Source organism: Hesperophylax consimilis, chromosome 16 (genome assembly GCF_061612785.1).
Source record: "Hesperophylax consimilis isolate HC1 chromosome 16, BYU_Hcon_1.0, whole genome shotgun sequence".
NCBI lineage: Eukaryota > Metazoa > Arthropoda > Insecta > Trichoptera > Limnephilidae > Hesperophylax > Hesperophylax consimilis.
In genome coordinates, this window is record NC_142851.1 from 12,465,216 (window position 1) to 12,492,234 (window position 27,019).

At 37.1% G+C, this 27,019-nt stretch overlaps 1 protein-coding gene across 1 annotated transcript in view; it reads left to right on the forward strand.

Annotated features, from left to right (window-relative positions):
- Nucleotides 1-302: 302 nt before the first annotated feature.
- The window catches only part of LOC149416720 (uncharacterized), a 39,332-nt gene continuing 12,615 nt past the window's right edge, over nt 303-27,019 (forward strand). Inside the window, exons 1-3 of the mRNA XM_089640908.1 lie at nt 303-660; nt 21,957-22,112; nt 25,777-25,919. Of these exons, the coding sequence (XP_089497034.1) occupies nt 562-660; nt 21,957-22,112; nt 25,777-25,919 (398 nt within the window). The 5' untranslated portion in view covers nt 303-561. The remainder of the gene's footprint in view (nt 661-21,956; nt 22,113-25,776; nt 25,920-27,019) is intronic.

Consider the following 27,019-nt stretch of genomic DNA (forward strand, 5'->3'; position numbering starts at 1 on the left):
TATATTGTTTGGTATACCCAGTAATCTTATCTTAGTGTTAGCCATCACAATTTCAGTATTTTAATTGAAATTTATAAGGCAACGAGTTTGTATCATCAATACCTCGTCAAATCGCGGGTATGTTTGAAAAGTTTGAAAAGTTCAATTAAAAATGAACAGCTGTTTTGAACGTAAACCAAGCTACGCCCCTGAAATATACACAGCTGTTAACTAGATGAAGTGAAGTATGTACTTTTCGCGAGTCAGTAAAAAGTATCAGGGAATATACTTCGCGTGTTGAAATAAGCGAGGGGTTAAAATGACTTTTCAGGGAAAGTTCTCCACATTCCCCTCGGAGTCTGGATGGCTGGAGACGGGAAGCTAGAAGCTATCTAGATGGCAGTGACTCGCTCAGACAGGCCTGGCGAGACGAACCGCTTGGTGGTTGTGTTGTACGCGCGTCTTGTTTTAGATATCGCGGTTTACATCTAGTCAAATTTTGATCGATAAGTTTGTGATTTCTATCGGCTTAACTTGTCGTAAGTTTCCCTTGCAAAGGCAGCGTGCTATCCGAGTGTAATAATGGAGAAAAGTGTAAAGGAAATCGACGAAAAGATACTGAAGTCTAGCGTAATAGTTGTTGACGTCGAAGGGACGACCACATCCATTAGCTTTGTTAAGGTAGGTCTACCGATGCATTATGCCGGCCGGCATTTTTGAAAGGCCGATTAACACAATAATACATAGGTATTTACGCATGAATTGATTTTTTTAAATTTTCCGTTCTATTAGTAAGGTATCGCTCGGCGTTTTCTCCGAATTCCGGGTGAAAAGTTCTGAATTGCAAATGGTTCACGTTTTAGCAACATGGAGGGCGATTTCAAGATGGGGTCTCGGTCACCGGCCATTTTCGTAATTCGTATCACGAAGACTGGAAGAGATGAATTCCCCGCACGATCCATCGTAACATACAGTAAAAATGACTACATTTTTTTAATAAAATACCATAGGTACGCACATGCTTAGTAATCAGCTGATTTGCGTCACTCCTAGCTCGCAGATTTGAGGACGCTTAAATTTTTCGTTTTGCGTTTCAACTTTATCGAACGTAATTTGCATAAGAATTTAAATTTTAAATTCTGAAAATATGCCCGACTCGACAGTTATTGGGATGAACCGTTGGACTGGCGCGAGATTGGTCATTTCATTGCGTGGTTTTTAATCTGATATTTTAATTCCTGGACCCACCTTTGTAATTTGGCCGTGAGATGTGATAGGAGATCGTATTCAGGCTGTCCGGGTTATTGCCTTGTTGCATGGAAACAAAATGTCGGCCGATCTCGTCTTTTGTTGCAGCTTGTGCATTGCTTTTCTTCTGGCACATTCTGTACTTTAGCCTATTCAGAAATTACACGCAGAACTTTCAGCACAAGGATACTAATTCTACGCCATGCTTGAGAGCAAAATAGACTAACGCGAAATTGATATTTTTCCTGGTTTGTAATTTTATTATTTTTCGATAGGTAGGTACAGTCAGTTCATTTTAAAGAGATTCTTGCGTTTGTAGTGGTGTACTGCAACATAGGACTACTGCACTGCCGGCGGGTGTTCCAAACTATTGGTGTGCATAATACAGTCAAACGTGCACTCTTAAAACTGTTTGCCTGTAGCTACCCATTATTTGAATATTTTTTCTGGAGTTCCTATTCCGAACAGATCAAATTGCACATTTTCTGGTTTTTCACACAAATATTCACACCTTTTTTTCACCATAGAGGTAGGCAGTAGGCATTACACATGTCTGTCGTGTCAAATGGCCCACTAATTAAAATCTTCGCAGCACCTGTGTTCATTTAAATAATACGCATTAGGAAAAGTACCATTTTTGTTTTATTTACATGCTTTGTGTATCTTATTTAAATATATATATAGGCCTACTGGGCCTGTCCAGCTTTTGCCGAGACCAAACTTGATAACAGGATTTTATTCAACATTTACAAGGATATGATAATTAAAATTAGAGATAGGCCCTTGTGACTTCCAACCCGGGAAATTAAATGTACGTAGAAGACAATTTAGGGATGAAGATTGCTATTTTCCGAAATTGCGTTTTCGATAATTCATTGTGCGTCAAATCAGAAATGTTACAATCGTTCCCCTTACCTGACGTTGCCCGTTCTTTTATCGAAAAACTCGTTTTTGCACAACAGCTGTCCGCTGTTCAGTTCCTACGTTCCTCGGGTGGGGGTGCTTACCTGCACATGGGACCAGCGAGCACGTGACTGCCCTGTATGGCCACAATAAATAACAATACCTATCCAGCCTAGAGCATTAAAAAAAATATCGAACATTGGTTATCAGCGAGACCGCTATTCAATATATAGTAATAATAATACCCAAGATGTATTTAAAAATAATTGGAAAATTTAGCCCCAGTCAGGATCAAATAGTGCTCGGTGGGGAGGGGGTCTACGTGCCACGTCATAATACCCTGCTATTTGGACCCTTTTGCTCGGGCTGCAGGAGTAGGAGGGCTATCCCGAGGGGGGCGAACAGCTGGAGCGGCGGAGATTGCCGAAGCCGGTTTACGATCATTCCGAACATCGGCAGGGGTATCTAACCAGTGACCACTGTTATCATTGGGAGCTCCTTTGGAATGGGTCACCGACTTTTTAAAAAAACATTTTCATTAGCCTTGTATTATATGCATACCGCTGAAACTTATAAAATAGTTACAAATGGAGCGCACAGTTGCAGGAGACTATTTCAATGTTTTTTTGTTTGTTTTAATTCGAGAGTTCCACTTGCTACGGAATCCTGTTAATTGGGAGTGCCTTTTTTACGCGCTCATGAGGTGATTTTTCATAAAAACGCCGCTATACAAGTATTATTATTAACTCTACACGGGAGGCAAATTGATGAAAATTATTTCTCTCAGGGGGGGCCTGTCATCTTCGGGAATGCTGTGTGGAGGTTCTTTTTGAGGAGGCTGGAGACGAAGATAAATGGAAGGGGGAGATGTGAAATATCTAGTTTCCACACATTGCTACATTATTTCAACTCAAGTGGTGGTCTTTTCTCGGACGCGAGGCGAGTTTTTTTCCACTCGAAACTAAGTTCAAATAACTTTTAATTTATTAAACATTTACCGGTCCATGCAATTTTAAAAGCAGTTAACAATAGGACCCACGTACTTAAAACTGTATATATATTTAGAGTACATATTGATACATAGTGAAGTTTGTCGACCCCTGCCAGACAAGCGGGATACTCTCAAAGACGAACAGACGCAAAAGAAACTTATTTACAGACTAGACCTAACCCAGTCAGCTGTTCACAGCTAAACAACAATAATAATCATTATTACTGCGCCGTGCCGGTACAGACGAGTACACACTTCGTACTACAGCTGTGACCCAATGTAGATCCCACAGACCCGGCTGCTATTTCCAACACCTGTGAAAGCTAGTCCTAGGGCCTAGTCATGGCTGTCATATTATGGATCGTTCCGCCTTTTGTCCGGATTTATGGCAGCCCTTCTTTTTTCTAACGAAGTGCTTTGTTCACGTGCGCGGTTGCACGTAAGCCAGAATGAATTTTAATGTTTTAATGTTTACATCTTAAATAAGTACTTCTGTTAATTGCCCATGAAAAAGTATGTCATTGTAATTTATTTTATTACATTATATTTCGTAAGGCTAGCATTACACTTGTAAGTTTTTTCGTAAATTTACGACTTCCAGCCAATGGGCGTATTGGATTTTAAAAATGCAATATGCCCATTGGCTAGAAGTCGTAAATTTACGAAAAAACTTACAAGTGTAATGCTAGCCTAAGGCCTACTTACTAGAAGGATGATGTAATACGCAAGTAGGATGATAGGTTCGGGTCGGAGGCGTCACAAGATTGCGTGGCACGATTAGGTGATTAAAACAATATAAAGATCCGATATTATAATCCAAGACAGGGTCTTCAATGTGTTACTACGTAGTTAGTAAGATTTTAGGTAATTTTCAAATGTTTTGACATTGTGACAACCCCATCTCCTAGAGGCGAAACAGCTATCATGCTAATATTTAATGGTTTCGGCTCTGCCGCTTGCCTTTTGGTCCATTTCCGTCCCCTATCTTTCAATATTGTATTCATCCACGGATGTTGTGTTTAATTTAAAATATAGACGAAAGGGACGTACAGACAGAATCAATTGAGTATATTGGAAAGGGACAGGGGAAATGACAGTTAACAGTCCCGGGACTCTGAATGTAATCTATACCATAGGAACATCTCGGTGCAGCACGCATCCATCATCCATCGACGGTGCAATTATTATTCCGTTGACCGACTTGTGCTTGGATTTCTTAATGTGGATTTTTGTGCTCGGAGATTATCAGCCTGCACTCAACAATTGCATCTTTGCTTGAATTAGGAATCTACCTTTTTGCATTTTTCTCTAAAGTCGGTAAAATATTCCAACGTATTCTTATACTAGCGAAATAAATCATGTTTTTACTGTACGACAAAAACGCTTTTACCTGCAGTAGGGTACCTAAATTTAAAAAAAATACTATGAGGGTTTACGAACATAAAAGCCATTGTTAAGATTTCATTAAATGCGACGAGAAGCGTAACAATGGATATCTGCCGATACCTAAAATTGGACAATGGTTTGCTCTCGATGTACAAATATTGTGTTTTTCGTACTTTCGAGCCAGCTGTACATCTTCGTAAAATATCTTTCTTCCATGTTCCACACCACGTGGCTTTCCCCAAGGATTCATTTTAGGTCCCAAATAATAAATTATTTCTCACTGATGAAAAGTAGTTAATGCATAATATTTTAATTAAGTTGTATTACTGTTTATTTATTTATCTACCCAGTTTATCTTGACTATCCAGGTGTTTTTATTCATCTTCAAGCCACGTGTCCTGCCCAGTTCTGTCATTTTTGTGTAATAATTTATTCGTATCCTAAATAATATTGCTCTCTTATCCATTCGTTGATTTTCTCATCTCTCCGGCTTTTCTCTCTCTCAGATTTAAAAACACTTTTTTCTAAATATTTTTTTAGCAATGGAATAGTATTTTTTGATATCATGATCGAAATTACTTTGAGCTGAAGGCAGTAGTTACCGTTGACATTGAACATTTAGTTGGAAAATAATGCCATGCAATTGCAAATTTCATTTAATTGTTGTTCATTGTTACGAAACACACAAACATATTTGATGAAAAAATATCAATTCTTTCTTACATATTTTCTCATTGATTCAACGAAGCATTCTATCAGTGCATTTTCGTTCTGTTATAACCATTTTTTTGTTAAATTCTTTCTCCCACTGAACTGATGATCTTAAGGCTTACCTGGGAGCAGGTACTTACCCCGACAGGTGACTCCGTGGTCTAATGATCGGGTTATTTGTTTCGTGTCTCAGCTGGCACATGTAATAATCTGATAATATGTAACAATCTCTGCCGGTTCGATTCCCGACGCATATTTATCATGCTCAGAATAAAGTTGATATGTCAAAAACAACCACTTTTTAGGATAGCCGTTTTCAATTTTTTAAACTGTTGATTACTTTTATTGAGTGATTAAGTAACAAATACATTTTTTTATACAACGTGCAGATAATGCCCTAGAGATTGAAAAAAAAAATAATCCAATTTTTGATGACTTATTCTCTTTATACCCAGCATTATACATTTTCACCATAATTTTCACCTTTTATTCTTGTATAAATGTGCCAAATACATTTAAAAACCGTATACAAGCCCTGTTAGCCTAATATCATCCGAATAACAAGTTATTTTCAAAGTTTATTAAAAAATGTAATTTATTTTACTATCCGTTGGTGGCATAAATAGAAATTTCTTACAATTCCTCCATTCATCGGCCGGCTCCTGGTTTTGTGAAATTTATGCAAATCCTATATACTATACAAACTGTCTGAACAATTTAACAAAACATACATTATACAGTTAATAATAATTATTATAAATATAACACAACGGTAAACTTCCGACCATTCAAATCGAAGTTTCTGTAGGTTGTAAGTTACAAACAACTCCAACAATTGTAACTTACAGCCTACAGACTCCAATTTGAATTATCGGATTTGTAAGCGAGATTTGAAAAAAAACTTTTTTTGCAGGATGACCCCCTGCTAGATGAAACAAAATTATAGAGAAATGCATGAAAGCTGCTCTCTCTTCAATGATTGCAACGATGTTTTAAAAATATATATTATCGAACTTAATTAGCACTCAAAAATAGACACGTTGTAGTGTGCCAATCTGTACATTATATTTAGGGTAGTTAGGAAATCTAAAACTTTTCCAATGAAATAGTTTTGGACCGTAAGCTTCGGAAGTTCGGAAATGCGTACTGGAAATAAAGGTGAAACCTTTGAAAATTTATTGGTTCTAAATGTAAATGCACCTTTTACGGACATTTTGGTATGTATTACATAGAATCAATATTGTTTGAGAAATGTTGTAACTGGAATTAACAGTTTTGCAGTATTGCTTGTGTTAGCAGACTACAAAGTGATTGATGTTCAGGTCCATTTAAGAGTGCTAAACCTTGACTTGTAATAACTTAAACAAATATTCGTAGTTTTTTTTTTATATAGGGTCGAACAATAATAAACACGTCAGTGTTGCTATATCTCAACTGTCTAGTAGGTGAGGTATAAATAGTTAAATTTCTACAAATAATGATAGAAAGCGGCTCTGATCGGACAATCTGACAAGGAACGTGCTCCAATGTAGGACAATTGACAATAAATCATGTCGCATAAAGTGCACGACTTGTTCAAGTCCAGGCTCCGAGGAGGTTATTGGAGAAATGCAAAGTTTTCTACTCTAAAAGTACACTTTATGGCTCTTGTCTTTGTTTTCGTTGAGCCGCTCTACAAGATCTACACCTCAAATACATAATGGCGGATGTGAAGCACATTATTTATCTTACCGTTTGTAACTGTAACACGCCATGGGCAATAAGATGCACCCAGAATTTAGAGGCACGAACAAAAATATGTATGTACTTCTTTCGATAATTAAAGTCTAATGAAGTTATGATTCATAGCGAAACCCGGTCAACGTGAAAAAGTATACGTAATTAAAGGTAGATAAAGTTATTTCATTATTGAAGACATTGTTAGCGATTTTTAAACGAAAATTGTAAACAGAAAAAGATGGGTCACATCTAAGACTTAACCCAGGACCTTCGGCTTGCCGTGGCGGTGCTCTACCAACTGAGTTAATGGGACCCTATTCCCTTCGGTCATTTTTAACTCATTGCTCTTAGGTATCATACTTCTGTTATGGATTATTTCAAACGAAACATTATATTCACTTGTTATACAACGGAAATAGATAAAATAATGTAATCTTATTTTAGAGTGCTATTTATTAATGGCAAGATGCGCAGGTACATAACACTTCTTAACATTTTCTCACCGCACATTTACTATCTTTATGTATGATCGCCTAGACTTGCAGAAAAAGTCAATAGATGTCGTGCATTAAAAATAGGATTTATTTATCCAAGACACTACCTAAGTTGAATTTTGCGATCTTATATGTTATTTCATATACCTAAATGCACAACTTTCACAGGCTCTCGTTTCTCGGTAATACATTTTGTTGCATGGTAATTATAATTAGTTGCTGAAATGCTTCCGCATCCCTCGATCATCTTTTTAAAATGGGCACAACGCACAACCTGTTTTGATTGTAATGAATACTGAAACGTTTATTGAATCTTAAATTCAACCTCGGTGGCCTCCGAGAGATATTTTTTTATTTATTAATGGTGTTAAGTTCTTCCGGATCACTGAAGATCGGCAAACATTAATTATTTAGGGTGGTGAAAGACAATAATAATTGAGCAAGAGGAGTTCCGCCGTTAAAGCCCATTCAGAAGGGGGTTAGTGTTTTCGACGCTGAAAATTTTATTGCGTGGGAATTTGCTGCCATAATAAATTACAATGTCACTTTATAATTATTATTGTTGAGTATACACGACGTGTTTACGCATATCGTGAAATTGTGAGCAGATCTAGAGTACTTTTTAATGGGCAACGTGAAATTTCTGAGCAATTATACTAAACTATAACTAACATTCAATACGCACAATTACCACAAATAACATTTCGTTTCAATTAATAATAAGAAATAAGGAACAACTACATATTTTCGTCGGCGGAGATGCAAAATATTGTATTTAAATTCTAATTTAATTCAAATTTATCTATGCGTAATTTCTCGTTTTCATTGACATATTATTGATGGTTGGAAAAACTTACACAAAATACTGCTTATCTGAATTAAGTGCGGCGTCAATTTATAATGTGAGAGGAGAAATGGCGAATGTTGAGGCGAACGCGACTTCCATTAAATGTGTAGGTACCTATTATCCGTATGTGTTGTTTGCCCTGTGTATAGTGTATGTACGGAATACATTATGCACTCGAAACCAGTTTAGGGAGCGCCGCTGCACCGGGGATATTACCCTTTCCTCCTCACGAAGCCGAGAACTGCTTTTTAGAACAAAAGGTTTTAGAATATGTTTGACTCGCATTCCTTATATTCTCATTACGTGGCTAAGTTTAGACCAATGTACTTGATTAATTCATTGATATCAAGGTTTCTCTTTGAAACTTACGTGACTGGTACGTGTGCAGCTCAGAGTTGTTCCGGACTGCAGTGTAGAGGGTGAAGATTGTCTCGACGATATGAAAACCTCCGATAGAAGACGGCACCAGGAGAAAAGAAGTGAAGATATTTTCCTTATACGACGAGGTGTCTTGATTTACTTATTCAACGAAGTTTGCGACAATTAGTGTAATCTATCTATCACTTGGGCCCCTGGCACACGAGCAACTTTGGTTGTGGCGATAGTTTGCAACTATTTAAAACCATACAAATTCAAATAAATTCTCCCTCGTGGGCGCATCCCGATGTACCTAGATTGTGATGGATTTTGATGCATGAAACTGTTGCCTGCAACTTAAGTTGCTCGTGTTCACCTGGCCTTTGGCTTATAGGTAACCAATAAAACAATATTATATCGTATAAATTTGAATACCAATCCTCAAGTTTTACAAAGATCCGCAAGCAACGAAACGTTCAAACTAGAATAATATGCATTATCTCGGTTATGAAGTGGCTGGTTACCGAATAATTGGATTGTAAAATTCAGGATCTGATGAGGAATTCTGGTTCTCCCCCATAAAAAAAACATTTTCAAAACACGGATTTTTCAAATGTAGCAATTAAAGTTCGACTCTGCTATGTTTCTTGCCGCTAAAAAGGTCGCCACTATTGACACAAGGTCTGTATTTGTATAACACTTATGCGCGATACGACTTTAATCAGCAACATCGATAACAAGGCAGCACAATATTATTATGATCAGCTGTTTCTCTGGTTCAATGACACGTCATAATATATTATCCATAATGCCACAGCTCTACACATCGTCACAAAACCATAAGCCGACGACTATTACCGGCTAGCCAAACCAGGTGACACGCAAACCTATTTTTAAATAAAATCATGAATGAATTCAGTAAAATAATAATAATCATACTTATCATTACCGGCTCGCATTGGAAATAGAAGTTCATTCACGTCATGCGGTAGACGATAATACGTGTGTTTTTACAGTGGGGAAGAAGATTATTTGTAAAACGGTTCCCTCCGTCCCGCGTGGCGAGGTGATATACGTGCTTTGAATCTGTGAAACTTTTTTACTCGCCGTATCGTTACTTCCTATTTGCTGACTTGTTTCGGTTATGTGCGGACCGGTTTGGCGCTGGGCGCCTCGCTTCGTAGTAGTGATGGTAACTTTGAATCGATCTCACACAAAAACGTTTTATTTGTAATTCTAATAAAATTCAGTAAAAGTAACTTGACAGAAATATACTTAGGTGAGGGGGATTCAAACTGCATCACATTTGGTGATCGTCGAATCGACAGTTCACGCTTATTTTCAGTCCGTTTCAGCTTATGATCAAACTGTGATTACTTGTCAACATTGATATATAATAACAATAGATTAGCCCTTAGCAATGCAACGATTCCAATGCATCGTAACTGTACGTTATATGAAGTAGTTTGTTCAATTATCGTTTACTTATAATAACTAACTAACTAACCATCACGCCGTTTCCCCGCAGGGGTAGGCAGAGAGGACGGACCGCCAAACAACTCGGTCTTGGCACACACTCCTTGCCTCATTCACATTCATACATCGTCTCATACATACTCTTCTATTGTTCTGACTCTTGACAGGGCCCGACTCAAGTATCTGATTCACTTGGTCATGCCATGTCTTCCTCGGGCGTCCCCGACTTCTGCTACCATTCACATTTGCATCGTATATTCTCCTTACACTCCTTTCTTCGCTCATTCGCTCTACATGCCCAAACCATCTAAGCGTCCCTTTCTTGATCTTACTCATTACGCTTACATCAGCCTTGCACTCTTTGCGGATATCCACATTCCTCACACGATCATACATGGTTTTACCACACATACGCCTCAGAGATCTCATTTCAACAGCATTCAATCTACTTTCATCCTTTCTTTGCCAGTTCCATGCCTCACTTCCATACATCAGGGTAGGTACCAGCACTCCATTGTGGACTGCTAACTTCGCTTCTTTGGACAATTTTTTGTTAGCGCCAACTGCGTTCAGTCATCTAATTAATTCATTTCACACAGCAAAAGTACTCAGGTTTATAAGAACTGCCAATCGTATTTTTTGGGCCAGCGGAAAAATATATTCAGAGTTTCTGTCCGAGTATTAATTACGAATGAAATCAATCACCTCTCAAGTTTTGCAGTAGGAGCATGAAGCACAGTGGTGTATTGTAAAATATCGGTTAAATGTCGATGATGGTATTCCCATCTCTACGGGTAGCGGAATGCACCTCCAGACAGGAGGTCATCGAACCCCTCGCCGGCCTAGGCGCCCTCCCCTGTGGGAGGGAGAAGGGAATGATCATTATGAAGGTCAGGCATGTCTGCCTCGCTGTTGCCATGCGGCTACGAGTATCACGCACGTAGTCAGGTACCTACATATTATATTACTAAAAGCGAGCTGCTTTGGTCCAATGTCAATATCGTGTGAAATATGAATATATCTCGTGTGTTGTTTGCATGTCAATGTGTACATAAATTATGTTTGCGATCAAACGACACGCGTGTATTTGAAACCATTCGTATCTAATTTCAAATTATCGAGTTCTAATAACCGAATTACCATAAATGTTACACTGGTGTTAGCGTTCGACGAATGTTGGGAAAAAATATTATGCACAAATTTTATATTCAATCGTCAGAGAAGAGCTGCATAATACAGGTTGACTTCGAAATTCCAACGTTTTAAGGTAGTTTTTAGGTTAAAAAGTTGAATTGTTTGCATGGGAAAATAAATATTCGTCCATGGGAAAATATTTTTGTATGGAAAATCAACATCGTAATTTTGAAAAAAGTTATTAATATTTTTTACTGCTACCATTATGTAGAATCATTTCTCGAAGTTAGCGCAAGTAACCCCCGGACACCCTTTATTTAGAATTGCTCATATACATGTTTATGCATAAAACCAAAATTAGGCCATATTCAGAACGGAGTAAAAAGATACGACGCCGGGCTTTGAGGCGTGGGGTCAGCGGCAGACGCGGCCCGTGACTGTAATTACCAGCAGTGCATTTCACTTTTTAAATGTACCTAGTCTGTAATTTAGGTAGAGCAAATTAATAAATGGGAACACCTACTGCAATTCATTCTATCTTCTAAGTTATATGTATTTGTAAAATAACTGATTAAATAATACAAAATTATCTTGAAAATAAAGGACACTCAATTCATCGTTGAAAATATAGCGAAACCGTTTGATTTCACCGCGAACGAGTTCCAATGTGTTAATGTTGTTGCGTTAACACTGAACATAAGTATTTCTAAGCGAATCCATTCCAAACGCATTGGATTACGCATGATCAAAGTGATGCAAAATTCACTCGCCGTCAAAGCACTTCGATAATGCACGGATGGGTTATGTATCTGCACTGCTCTAACACGTAATTTGACGTTAAGAGTGTAATCTGTCTCGCTTATGTCACCGTTTCGGCTACTTCGGGCTGTCTCGACACCGCCCGACGCTGTTTTAGTAGTATGGTAAAAGTTGGTTCTGTGCATATCGGGGTATGCACGACCGCTTGCTCTTGCGCGGGATTTTTTTACTAGAAGATAGCTCAAATAATGACCTGACGGGAATTACGAATTTCTTACATCGATCACTGGGGCATAGATGTCGTTTATTAGGCCAGTGCAATTAGCGATTCGCGATCGAAGTAATTCCGGTAGTCCCAATTTTTTTATATGTTATATTAACTGATCCCCTGATGTAAAATCTGAGTTTCCGACCTTGGCGCACCTGTGCTCGCGCCGCCATTTTGAAAAAACTGGCCGAAATCAGGCCAAAATCTAGTTTTTCCCAAATATCTCATTTTCAATGCAAATTTTGGCTAAAGTATATTTACAAATATAATAGAACATAAAATAACCTACAACTTTGTAAAAATAAATATCTTCTATCTCTAATAGGTACCGAGGTAGAAAGTCGTAAAGGTGCGTATATTTTTGAAAAAACAAGTTTTTTGCGCGACTAGGTTTGGTTTTTTATAAATACCTCGTTTCCAGTACAATTTTGTTAAAAATTTATTGATAATAATTTTATAGAAAATAAAATTTCGTTAAAGAAATAGGTATATAATTTGTATGTTTTATCTCTATTACGTATCTAAACTCTAATCCACCAAAACCAAGCCAAAAATTGAAACAGAGGTTAGGTGTTTTAAACTTGGCATTCCTTGATTTTATTTTTCTTTAACAATTATTGTTCTAAGAACATATACGTTGACAACAATCGTCATGCCTGTGTCAGACCTAGCTATAAATATAGTAGATAGACTATTTCAGCATATCGGTCGCCATACATTCCCAATGGGAAGACCACTAAAATTGGCCAAGCCACTACATTTGTGCTCGCAGCTTGGTCTGACATGCCTATTAACGTAATCACAACATACATTTAAGATTATTAATACAATTAAGATGATAAGGTACATAAAAAAGATAAAAAATTGGTATTTTCGTAAAATTAACATTTATTGACATTCTTTTCTTTATTAGTTAAGTTGTCAGCATAACAACAAATAAAATTAATGGTAGATCAGTTTAGACAGAAGTACGAGCCCTTGACTATAGTTTCTTACTTCTGTCCCTGAATAGCTTCTTCATCTGTCTTATCACCCAAATTTGTGGCGACTGGGTTATCATATTTCTCGTCATCGTCATCAACGAAGGCTTCTACAGCATTCTCGCAGGAGTTGCCATTGCAATGAATGCAGAGTAGGGAACATTTCAAACCCGACTTTCTGCAGGTGCACTTTCCAGCGCAACCTTTTTTGCATTGACATGATATGAAGTTCAGCAAGGCCTGAGGTGCAGCTTTCTTCAACATTGTTACTGTAGTAAGTAACCCAACAGCATTCTTTTTCCACCCCCATTCAGTCGGATCTTTATCGTGACCAAGCCAAGTCTGCACTTTCAAGTATGTTCTTGAAGCGTGTTGCTGGACTGCATCTTTGGTGGGTGGTAGCCTGGATAAATAGAATTTGTTCTTTTTTACTCCTTTGACAAAAATGATGTACCTTAAATTTTCCAAATTTGATTTCTCGTTGCCGCCATACAAAAGTGCAAATAGTTGTTCGGCAGCCAAAGTGATAGTTTCTGTCTTTGCTTTTGGGTCTTGAAATACACGAACAAGTTCATTCACTGAGTGGTTCTTGAGAAGAATATTACAAAATTTGTGTTTGCCTTGACCGAACGGAGCTCCAGTTGTATCGCAACCACTTATGGCACGAAGGAATAAAATGTTTTCAACTATTTCAATGTGTTTAAAACATTTGTTCGAGTACAACGCGTTAGGTGATTTACCTTTTCCAACTTTTTGGTTATATACGTTGGGAGGTGAGAGAGCTGTGAGGAGTACCAGCAGATCAATATCCTGACCAACGATTATGACTACATCGTGTTGAGATGACAACGAATTTGCCGTGTTCACTATGAGAACGTCAGCATCCTCTTCAGCTTGTACTGTCGTTATGTGGGATCGTGCAAATGAGGTTCTGAGTAGGGAAATAAAACGAGACTTTTCTTCTCATTTCCCAGAAACTTTTCCTGTGGCACTTGTGGGTGCATGCTTTCAAAAAACAAAACTTCAGCAGAAGTTGTAACTCTGGCACGCCGTGCTCTTTCCACCCCTTAAGTGCTTTTTTTTTCCATAGAATCTGGGTATCCATCGAATACCACTACTGCATTGGATCCATAATGATTTTGTACATACCTGACATATTGCTGGAAAATTACTGAAAAAGGTTGAGCACGACCCCCATACAACTTTGTGCAGTAAATATCCTCCATCAATTACGTGTATTTTACTGCTTCCCAGTTCTGTATTATTTGGTAGAGGGTTGAATGATGAATAAAATATAGACTTCGTTCCTTTGCGCATTCCTCTGAGAAAAGAGACAATGGTACAGGAGAGAGTTCATATTGAATAGCATTAATGGATCTATTGCTATAGTCACACCCTGATTTTTGACACTGCTGGTCACCGCCGCAAGAGAAACTATCGCATCATTACTTTTAAGTGTAGGTTTCCAAGTTCTGGTTGATAACTTTAGACATAGCTAATTTCCCCATCTTTTCAGCCATGTGACAAGTGACTTTGCTATCCCCGATTGTGCCACTGCTAATAGACATAATCACGTTTGTTTTAGGAAGTAAGCAAACCAATCAGTGAGAGTTTGAACGTCTCGATCATCCCTCTTAATTCTTGTAAGCCTCATCTCTACATGTTGCTCTGACTTTCCTGATTCAATCCTACAGAATGACTCGATACCCTCACAAATGTTATGCAGATAAACGAATCCAGCAGTCCAACGAAGGATGGAACTGTCTGTGAAGGGAACCGGAGCGGAGAAGTAAAAGGGTGGGGGGGGGGGTAGTCCCCCCCATACCGAAGTTCTCTTTATTAAATTTATAGATTTATGTATTTAAAAATGCAAACAAAAATCTAATAACGTGATAATAAACCGTGATAGATTTTCTGTGCGTACATACCTAGATTTGTTTATTCTTTATATCGGTAAAAAAAACTATATAAACATAAAACACAGTTTTTTTTTAAATTTTATGTTCTACATAATTGGTTTCAATAAAATTTTCATGAAATTCCACTGGAAACGAGGTATTTATAAAAAACCAAACCTAGTCGCGCAAAAAACTTGTTTTTTCAAAAATATACACACCTTTACGACATTCTACCTCGGTAACTATTAGAGATAGAATAAATTTGAAATTTCAAAAGTTGTAGGTTATTTTATGTTCTATTATACTTGTAAACGTACTTTAGCCGAAATTTGCATTGGAAATGAGATATTTGTGAAAAACTAGATTTTGGCCCGATTTCGGCCAGTTTTTTCAAAATGGCGGCGCGAGCACAGGTGCGCCAAGGTCGGAAACTCAGATTTTACACCAGGGGATCAGTTTATATAACATATAAAAAAATTGGGACTACCGGAATTACTTCGATCGCGACCCCCTTTTTGGCGCTAATTGCACTGGCCTATATTTGTTATGTGGAGATTGAAGACAAGCAGTGCAATGCACAAATGCACGTACCGAGGAACCGCCTCTGGTCAGCGGGGCTTTGTCTTGCACACATCCACAGACAGACCTGTCAGTTTGACGTTTACATTTTGAATAAAAGGCACGACGGTTTAATCATGGATTCTCAAACGTTATTAACAACGTATTAAAAAACTATTTCCGAATGGAGCATTACGTGGATTGTGAGGTGTGATGCGCAAACCAAAACTAGGAATCTTTCGAAATTTATATGGTAGAGAAAAAAAGGAAAGTAGACCGAATGCAGTCGAAATGGGGTCTCCTCTATGTGAGTTAAAACCACGTACGATCGAATCACGAATGAGTTCCGAAAATAATTCAGGACCGGATAATGGATAAGAAAAGTACGCTTCGATGGTTTTTAGACAGTAGAGAGGGTGGACGAAGCATGAAGTGTCAGTAGAAGTCGGGGACGTCCCAGGAAGATGCCGTAGGGGTGTATGGAACAAGAATCATCTCGAACTACTTACAATAATCTACCCTTTATTGACAAGCGGCATTTATTCGTGAGTCACGCATACAATTTTTAATAGGCATCCTTTGCTGTTGTCTTAATCTTTGCTGGTTTCGTCTTTTTACGTTTTATTTGAAATAAAATAACGCTGTTATTCGTGTAAGAAACGCATTTAGTAATGCAATTGAGTGTTTCCTTTTGAATTGGTTTGCAAGTAGTACGCATGTCTCGGCCAGTTATAGCGATCAATACGCCGCGATGCCCGCCCTGTGCAATGTGCAGACTGTGCAGTGTGCACGTTACTCTGCAGTCGGCACTATGAGAGGTGTGCACTCGGCAGGCAGGTACTACATAATATAATTAGGTACTACGAACCCGTTTTGAGTTGGCCGTACACGATACACAGCCGGTTGAATTATATCAAACACCTTCCATCTAAATGCATTTCTAATCGATTGTAATACAACAATGTGCCTAAACTAACCCTGACGCCAATTCCCACAGAAGTAGCTGAGATGACGGAATGCCACGCTACCCTTAACTTCATCCACTTCTTCTCAAACATTATTATTAGAACCAACCCTTCATTCTTTTTTTTTATCCACTTGTATTTCCTATGTTTTCTATCTGAATGCTTTACACATCTTAACCATATAAACATCCCCTTAATAGTGTATCAAAATTTAATTAATTTAAAAAAAACATCTGAATTTAATATACATATATATTGTTCACTCGCGTAACTTGGGTTTTGAACCTTCGACCACTGGATCTAGAGCCTAGAATCTTACCGTTCTGCCACATCACTCCGTCACATAGCCCCTTGTCCTTAAATAAAATGTCACTACAACCAGGAAAGTTGTCGATTTGATACTTTGATACGTTCGTCAAGTTGCTCTCTTGTAAGAAAATCCGACTCGGTCATTTCGTCTGTCTGTAATTTGTTGCGTTCCTGTTGTCGTGTTGGATAGTACCTTTTTACTTCGCCAGAGATCGCATTAGCGTTACGAGCTGTCAAATCGGAATGGTCAACATTGTGCGAGGTCTACTAACTGTTCACAGAACTACCAGTACTTAATCTCTGATCTAGAATGAACAGTGAAAGTATATATTGTAAGCACTGATTATTTTGTTCGGTGCTTTTTTTATAGCTAAATTCTACCGCTGCCACTTACGCCCACCATAATGGTTTACCGCCTGTAGTAAAAATAGCATTAGTATCTATAAATAGCCACACGAGTTATCTCAGATTTTTTACCATCCACTTTCAGCACACGCCCACAACATGGCCGACAACACGCAAACTCTCAAACTTTACCTCGTTTACAAAACATTGACTTTGACCTTGTTTACAAACATTTAACATATTTATCCATACGCTTCACATGACATATATTTTAAAAGATTTACTGCATAATACTGTCACAACAGGAGTTTTTTTAATATTTTTTTAATAAAACCAACAAAAAATAACGAAAAACTTGTAAAATGAACATAATACATGGTACATATAATTTTGCATTTAAATGTACATCATCTATGTATTTTATATCTACATAAATAAAAATGTTGTTCGTTTGTTCAAAATCTTAAATCTCCAAAAGTTCTTCACCGATTGCTTTGAAATTTTGATACAACGTTGCATTCGAATACGCGTGTGTTTATATATGCCTATATTATATAGATGTCACCTGTGACAGGTAAAAATATGTTTTTTAAACAGCGCCATCTGTTGGACGTAAAAGCAACTTGCACTATTGTTTATCTGCATAGGCATACTGAGCCACAGCAGCTAGTAATACATATAAGAAAACAGAAAAACCAGTTTTAAAAGTGCTGATGGCATAATAATAATTGTGTTATTATTATATTAAGTTTACATATATGTATTTTTTTAAATGATGTAATTGTAAAGCTGCACATCTGCACAGGAATGCCCTAGTGAGATGTGCAGAGTATGTTTTATGTTAAAAAATGTTTTTTGAATAAATAAATAGTACAGGTTCATAATACGCAAATTACAAGTGAACAAGTAATTTGCAATAAATAGAATATGAAGAAGAAAAAAAAACAAATGTAATCGCTCCTACGCGATGCTCCTAAATAATAATTATAATAAAATACACAATTATCATATTATAATAAAAAAATATTTTTCGGCGGGTTAAATATGTATTTCAAACCTCCACAGGCATATAGTGGACTGCAATTGATCTAGATATTTTTCGGCGGGTTAAATGTGTATTTCAAACCTCCACCGGCATATAGTGGACTGCAATTGATGTAGATATTTCAGCCAGAAAAAATGTTCAATTATCATGACGCCATAGCTCACAATTCGAGATTTTTTCTGCTTCAGATAAACAGATTATCTTTTATTAGTTAGTATAAACAAAACTATAAGTATTTTTCGTCTTTTCTTGTCTATTTCAAATAATAACTCGACAAATTATAAAACAAAATTTACTAAACCTTATTTTTTTCAAAATTTTCGTTCAATATTTTTTATTTGACGTATAATTTACAAATATTTTTAAAGTCCCCAGCATTTACAGGCTTTGCGAAAACAATATAAAAACCAATACATTGCAAAAGAGGCAAAGAAAAATGTTAACATGTGAGTGAACTCATTATATCATGTAAAAGAAAAAATATTTGCACTCGGGATTTAAATTATTTGATTTCTCGAGCCACAGTTTGACAATCGCTGGCGGCGCTATATCGTAGATAGGTCGGCCTCAGTAGGATGTATTATTTTTTGAATGTTCAGTAGGGACGCCCCAGCGGCCTTGAACGTGTTTACTTTGAACTTGTTGGCTGCGGGCGCATTGAGCATGGCTGTGCAAATTTTAGATAATTTATTTGACTTGTTGTTTACACAGCTGATGGTCGGAAAAAACATGTCTTTCTTCGCAGTAGTGATTCATATTATCTGCTGTGCTATTTACAATTGATGATTTGAGAGATGGTTTGAAGTATTTCTTGAACGTAAACAAATTGTGCGATATATTTTTGCAATTTTGCGAATTATCTAACGAAAATATACCACTTTTTATAATAACTAGTTACTTTTTTTTTGATTAGAAAAACAATAAAAACAGTTTTTTTTCTATTTTTTCGAAAACTTTATTTCGAGGGCCATAAGGGGGGACTCCATCCAGGCAACCATGGCAGTGATGATTGTGTTATTTGATTGGCGTAGTCTGCTGCGCTATAAGCTTTCCCATGTGGTGGTGGAGAAGCAAAATTGCATTCGTCCCTGCAGGAACATTTTCGTAACGCTGCAGTATCTCGTAAAAAAATAATAATTGAAACTTTGAATCGAATAGTAATAATAATAAACTAAATCATTTTTTTGAATACGGACTTCAATGCATTCTACAGCCATACAAAATGCTTTGATAAAATTAAGAAACATGCTAATCGATTATTTATCCAATTACACACTGAGGTATGGCTGCACGCCTTTTTCATACAAAACTTAATTTTTGATTTGAGACCAAAATACACAAACAAACTGATTATTTTAAATCAAAAGATATAGCCAATGTTTTACGGATACGTGCTACCTTATTTATTTGTTATTTAAAATATAGGTCATTAAAGATACCAATTTTTCATGATTTTAGATGTAAGATTATATTTTAGATGTAGATTTTGTGAGTTAATGATGATTATCTTGTTATGGATTCTTTCAAATAAAACACTGTTATTGACTTGTTCTTAATTTATTTTAGTTTAACAGAATAGTGTCCACACCAGAAGCGTAATGTTACTCCAACTGATATTAACTAGATAGTTCTCAGTTATAACAAAGTTGACTGAAAATAGATTATTGCAATATAATGTTGACATCGTGTTGTGTACATATGCATTGCTATACAACGGAAATAGATCAAATAATTTCATCTTATTTTAGAGTTCAAAGTGCTATTAATGAATGGCAAGATGCGTAGGTGTACATAATATATGTACAACATTGTATTATTGTTTTTATTTTTCTTTTATGTGTTTTTATATTTCCTTTTTATTTCTTATTTATGTTACCACCATAATACGGGCATTTGCTTAGTTTGGGGTATGAATAAAAAATAAAATAAAAATTTGAGTAAATGTATTTTTTCCCTGTTTACTGTAAAAATATGATAAAAAGGCAAGTTGATGGGCTTAAATTTAAATTAAAAATGACTTACGTTGGAGCACAAATAAGTCGAGTATAAATTAAAATTTCTGCCCAAAAAAGAAATCTTTTACGATTTTTAATTTTATTTTTCACTAGCTTGCACCCCGTCACGCGCTGTGGCTCAGTTTATCTGTGCAGATAGATAGCGCGTGTTTCTTTTACGTCCAACAGATGGCGCTATTTGAAAAAAAAGTTTTTACCTATCACAGGTGATATCCATATAATATAGGTATATTAAAACACGCGTATTTGAATGCAACGATGTGTTTAAATTTCAAAGCAATCGTTGAAGAACTTTGTGAGATGTAAGATTTTGAACAAACGAACATTTACAGTTTTATATACATAGATAGATAAATAGACAGAAGATTATATTAATACAGAGGATAGAGCAAGATAATTTTTAAATACATTTATTTGAATTTCAATTTTGTTTTCGTGAATGTATCAATGAAAATCTTGGAAATGAACCCACTTGAAGACATCCGATCTAACTGAAACTCGGCAGATGGACTCGTTTTCGATGACAATACATTCTATCAACTTTCTATTGGGATTACATTACAGCAATTAATGTACGAAATAAATGTCGGCGATTTTTCGCAGTTGACTCCAGTCCCTGGGGAAGAAGGTTCAATCCTCAGTCATTCCAATTTTTTTTAACTAATAGATAGAAAATAGATGTCTTATAGTAAATTTTTTTTTTGTTTCTTACAGGTTGATTTTTTTAAATAATTAAAATTAACTCGAAAAAAATGTCAAAGTTGCCTCTAAACTATTGCAATATTGAATTCTTTAATGACATATATGTCATAATTTAAAACAGATAAATACAGTTGCACATATACGCACTATGTAGTTGCTAAACCTTTTCATTAAAACAATTTGGGAGGCAGGTATGGGTAACCCCCCCCCCCCCCCGGGAACCATTTACTGGATAACCAAAACCTGCCATAAGTCACCCCAGGAGGTTTGCCACTTTTGGTGACTTAGCAGGGGTTCATGGGTTGAGGTTTATGCGAATCTTGGCGGCTCTGTCCACCGAGTGCGTGGCATGCTGGATAGGGAGAGACTGGTTGAGTGAGACCTTTTGACCTCTCCAACAGGACTCTCAGAACATTGCCTTGCTGAACATCATACGTCTGTCCCTTCTGGACTCACTGACCCCCAGATTCCTACCCACCCCTCGCACCTTCTTCCTTCCCAGAACTTCCCATCCGTCGTTTACTAAAAAGACCCTCCACACAGCATCGCCAAAGATGACATGGGCCGTGAAGGGAATTATTTTCCTCAGGGCCTCCTGTGTGGAGCTAATGTTATTCAGTTTGGTCATTTTGGCCTCAAATCCAAATCTAAGTTTTATATGAAAAAGACCGTGCAGCCATTCCTATTAATAATTTTCTTAAATTTCCTCAAAAATGCTTGGTTAGATCTCTTTTAGAGGCAAGTCTTTAAGAAATCGTGTTTACATTTGGGTTGCCTGGCAATGAAATTGTACTTAAAGCTTCTTATTTATACCCACCCTCATAGTTTTCTACATCGTCCTGATGATTTGTTTTTTTTTGTTTTCAGGATGTACTGTTCCCCTACGCAACGGAGAAGGTGTCCACCTTCCTGGATGCCAAGTGGGAAGCCGAGGGTGTGCAGGAGGCCGTGGAGGGCATGAGGCAGCAGGCCCTGCAGGATGTTAAGGACGCTGTAGAGGGGGCCGTCCCCATCCCCGATAAGGTACTTGACTGCTCTGGGGGTAGAAAGCAGTGGCGGCCGCTGCCCTAAAAAGGTGGTGGTTCACTGACAATCCAAAATAAAAACAATATGACAAAAAGATTATGGGTAAAAATAATTATTCCACCTACCTTATTTGTAGATAAGGTCTATTCTACGTTGTTTGTGCAGAGCAAAAACTTTCAATACTAAGTACAGATAAAGCATTCAAACGGTCTTGACTCGTCGTGTTTCGCAAGAATGATTTAATTCGTTTTAGGATAGAAAAACACCTTTCGCTTTCCACAGATGTCATAGGTATTGTACATATTATTTTTAAAAGCTTCACACACTCCGAAAACGACTCGACTAATTTATTTTTATAAAAAAGTTGCAAGATTGCCACTGCACCATCGGCGTTAATAAACTGTTATTATTTCTTATATATTCGACATTGATTACACTCATTTTTATTTCTTATAAAGTTACTAATTAAAAGGATTAAGTTTAGTATTAAGCTTGATCAAATTACTCGATAAATCAATACCAAAACAATGACAATAATTACGTCACTGCTCGCGATAACGACGCTAGCCGATTTGTGATCTATTGTCCAGTTGTCCACTATCGATGAAGTTCGAAGTTCGACGAACTTCGGATGTATTCGGATAACCTCGGGTCAAGGTTCATCGATCGGTAATCTTCGGCAATGATCGGGTTATGTCGGCGGCGTGTGTCACACGAATATCAGCTAATTCCTGGTACAAATGGCTAGATTGACGAGCTTGCAGTGTTTTAAAAAATACATACAAAAACGTATTTTCGTCCGTTTGCAAATCTGTGCACACGGCGGATTCGAGCGCCGCGCAGCGGCCATACTTTATACTTGGAGAGATTAAAATCGCTCTCCCTGATAATATTAATTGCATTGTATTGGTAAGTAATATTTTTAAATGATTTTTATAGACTTTATAGTCTTCAGTAAGATATTATAAATTAATTTTAGCCATTACAATTTAGATAGTGCTGCACACGAATGCACTATGCAACCAGCCGCCACTGGTAGAAAGGTCTTACGAATCAGTTTTCTATTAACCTTTAGGATATGACCAACTACAATAGCAGTTCGGTGAAATCATGACTACCTTCAGGTGCACTGCAATGTGCAGTGTATAAAGCGAGGTTTTAGAAGTTTTTAACGCATTTCAATATTGTCCATGAAAATTCTTAACGTTGACATTTTAGATGCCTGTCAATTATTTCTAATATGTTTTTCGGTTCCATAATATTATATCAAAATGAAAATTCAACACACCTTTAAAAAGTGATATAGAATCATTAAAAGTAATGAAACAAAAACTAGGTTTAATAGTTACCTATGTAACATAACTTAGCCTTAACCTAGTTTTTTTTTCATCACTTTTCATGACTTTATATCACTTTTTGGAGGTGTGTTGAATTGTCATTTTGATGACATACCCGGTCACCAGTGTATCTAATGGAAGAGGAAAGTTGGAAAGTACCTACCTGGCTATTCCGTTCTGGTCACGTCACACGGTTAAAGCCATTTCAAGCAACTTTTCACTTCAGAATGGTGGCCACCGTACGTGGCTTAGTTTTGATATTTTTTGTTTATCTTTTAAAACTCTTGTTTTGAAACCTTTAATTTCTTATTACAATAACACAAACATGTATCCTGCAGATGATGCAGACTAAATACGAATAAAACTGATGATAAACTTATGGACTATAAGGCTGGAGATCGCCTCCCGGCTGTCAAGGATTAGGGACTTTGTTGTTTCATGTATCTGAAGATAAACTTATGTACTATAAGGCGGGAGATCGCCTCCCGGCTGTCAAGGATTAGGGACTTTGTTGTTTCATGTATCTGAAGATAAACTTATGGACTATAAGGCGGGAGATCGCCTCCCGGCTGTCAAGGATTAGGGACTTTGTTGTTTCATGTATCTGAAGATAAACTTATGGACTATAAGGCGGGAGATCGCCTCCCGGCTGTCAAGGATTAGGGACTTTGTTGTTTCATGTATCTGAAGATAAACTTATGGACTATAAGGCGGGAGATCGCCTACCGGCTGTCAAGGATTAGGGACTTTGTTGTTTCATGTATCTGAAGATAAACTTATGGACTATAAGGCTGGAGATCGCCTCCCGGCTGTCAAGGATTAGGGACTTTGTTGTTTCATGTATCTGAAGATAAACTTATGTACTATAAGGCGGGAGATCGCCTCCCGGCTGTCAAGGATTAGGGACTTTGTTGTTTCATGTATCTGAAGATAAACTTATGGACTATAAGGCGGGAGATCGCCTCCCGGCTGTCAAGGATTAGGGACTTTGTTGTTTCATGTATCTGAAGATAAACTTATGGACTATAAGGCGGGAGATCGCCTCCCGGCTGTCAAGGATTAGGGACTTTGTTGTTTCATGTATCTGAAGATAAACTTATGGACTATAAGGCGGGAGATCGCCTACCGGCTGTCAAGGATTAGGGACTTTGTTGTTTCATGTATCTGAAGATAAACTTATGGACTATAAGGCGGGAGATCGCCTCCCGGCTGTCAAGGATTAGGGACTTTCTTGTTTCATGTATCTGAATGAAGTAAAGATATTTCTTTTCAATTTTTTAACTTATCAATGGGATCAAGAATGAGCTACATTTTAAACCCGGGTTGAGTACCATTTGATATATACACTCTGTGAAATTTTGATTGAATATTGTGTGCCGCTCAATCACATGACGTGTGGTGTGTCAGCTGCGCCGTGGGCTTGACTTTTCAAATCACATACTCGTACGTCAGCCATGGATAAAAAGTTAAACCGTTCTCCTAATTCAATCACTGCAAATGTCATTTATTACAAAAAAACACTCCTATCTACTGTCTAATCACTATCTTGCATTAAAAAAATCTCTCATCGAATTTTTTTGTTTTTTTTTTATTTTATCAACCTCCAACTGTCACCCAATAATTCTGCATCAGGTTATTCACTGTGTAAATAAATCATGTAGGTCAATGCTGGCCTCAATGGTGTGAGGACAAGTGTTCAACAACAAAGTTATGACAAGTATCATTAAAAAAAAAAATCAAATTGAACAATGGAAACTTCAGCCTAATTTATGCAAGTGTGTTCAGACCAAATTCTGACCTCATTAACCTGTAAAAGCCACTGTGCGGATTTGTGAATACACCGTTTCCACAGCACCACAGACATGTCCACGTATCCAACAGCATGGCGCAAATCAATCTATTTGTGATGGAGTCTCATACTCGGGGACGTTGCCATAAGTTGTATTGACCGTTCAAATCTGTAAACCTACAGCTTACAAGGTTTTTAGACAACAAATTAGATAATGTTGTAATATTATATATATACGAATAAGTATGAGTTAATTTCTTAGAAAATGTATGAATGTTACAAAGAGTACCGCGCTGTCCTTTTTCCCGTATACATTTGATTCCCAAGCTGCTCGATCTCGGTGTTTGAAACTAGTGCTATTGTGAAAATTATGAATCAAGTAACAGTTTTAGCTATATATTTTTTTATCAGTATTTAAGAGACGACATTTGATATGCTACATAGATTTGGTTCAATTTACCGCCTGTCATAAATTAGTGTACTGAAGATATAAATAAGTATTATTTTTATTTCATTGCATATCTTCAATTTGTAGGAAGCTACCAAGGAGGAGCAGATTTCCGGAGTGGCTGCCAACCTGAAGTGGCTGATCTCCGTAGATAACAAGGGCTCCTTCATGAAGAAACTGTCTGGCCTCATATGGGAAGAGGGCTACACCGCCGGTGACATCAAGGGACAGTAAGTTTCCGAGTTAACCCATCTTTATATTATACACAGTTGTGCGATGAAGGATTTGTAAATGCTCTGGTACTTACATTAGTCTCCAGATTTAATCTTATTTCCAGTCTATGCACATAATTCATCATTCCATCATGGCCCTCCGTGGCAGAGCAGTAAGCTCCTTGTGTGGCTATTCCAGATGTAGATTTAAATAAAACAATATGTAGCGTGTTGCACTTCGTTCCAGAGTCAGAGATACTCTCAGTATCGCCTTTCAGAATCGAAACATTGTTTGAAATGGCTTGAGCTGTGTTTTTTGACCATGTAAATAGCCAGGTACTTTCCCACCTTTCTCTACGTCAAGTTTTTTTTTAATTTCTTGCTAGAGCAATCCCAATCAGTTACAAAACTCATTTTAGGATGGAAGAAACTTACGATATATAAGAGGGAGGTAATAGGTACAATTTTACAGGTACTTTGATATTAAAGTTATATGTTTCATGTAAATATACAGTACAAAATTTAAAAAAAGAGAGGTTTAGTAGAACAAACAACAAGAGAAAACAATGATATACGCACAAACCCAAGGTGCATTATATTACAGAAAAGTGCTTAACCAGTCACACATAGGTGAAAATAAATTGTGAATGATTACAAATCAGGCAAAAGAGAAACAAAACATGACAAGAAAATCACGTATTTTCATTTTTTAAATTACTTAAAAATATTCTTAAAGCATTACTTTGAATTTTATTATTAAGCCTTAAACACATTACGCTATATTGTGAGCACATAATTTGGGCGTGGCATATACATATTATATGTTGGGATGATACACTACGCTATAATCTTCCTCAGGAGAGGGGGCCATATCAATTGGGGTACTGCGGCGGAATATCAATTTTTTGTATGGGATCTGTCAGATGACAGCCGCGTAATTACTGTGCTCCGTAAATTGTTCTCACCCCTAGAGAAAGAAGGGGTGCATAATTTTCAAATATCGCCTGGCTAGCAAATCATAGCGCATATTGTCGCAACGCCAACACTTATAACACATCTTTTTAGGTGTGACAGGTCTGTATGGGATTGTATGGCGAGCAATATGGAGCTATATAAAA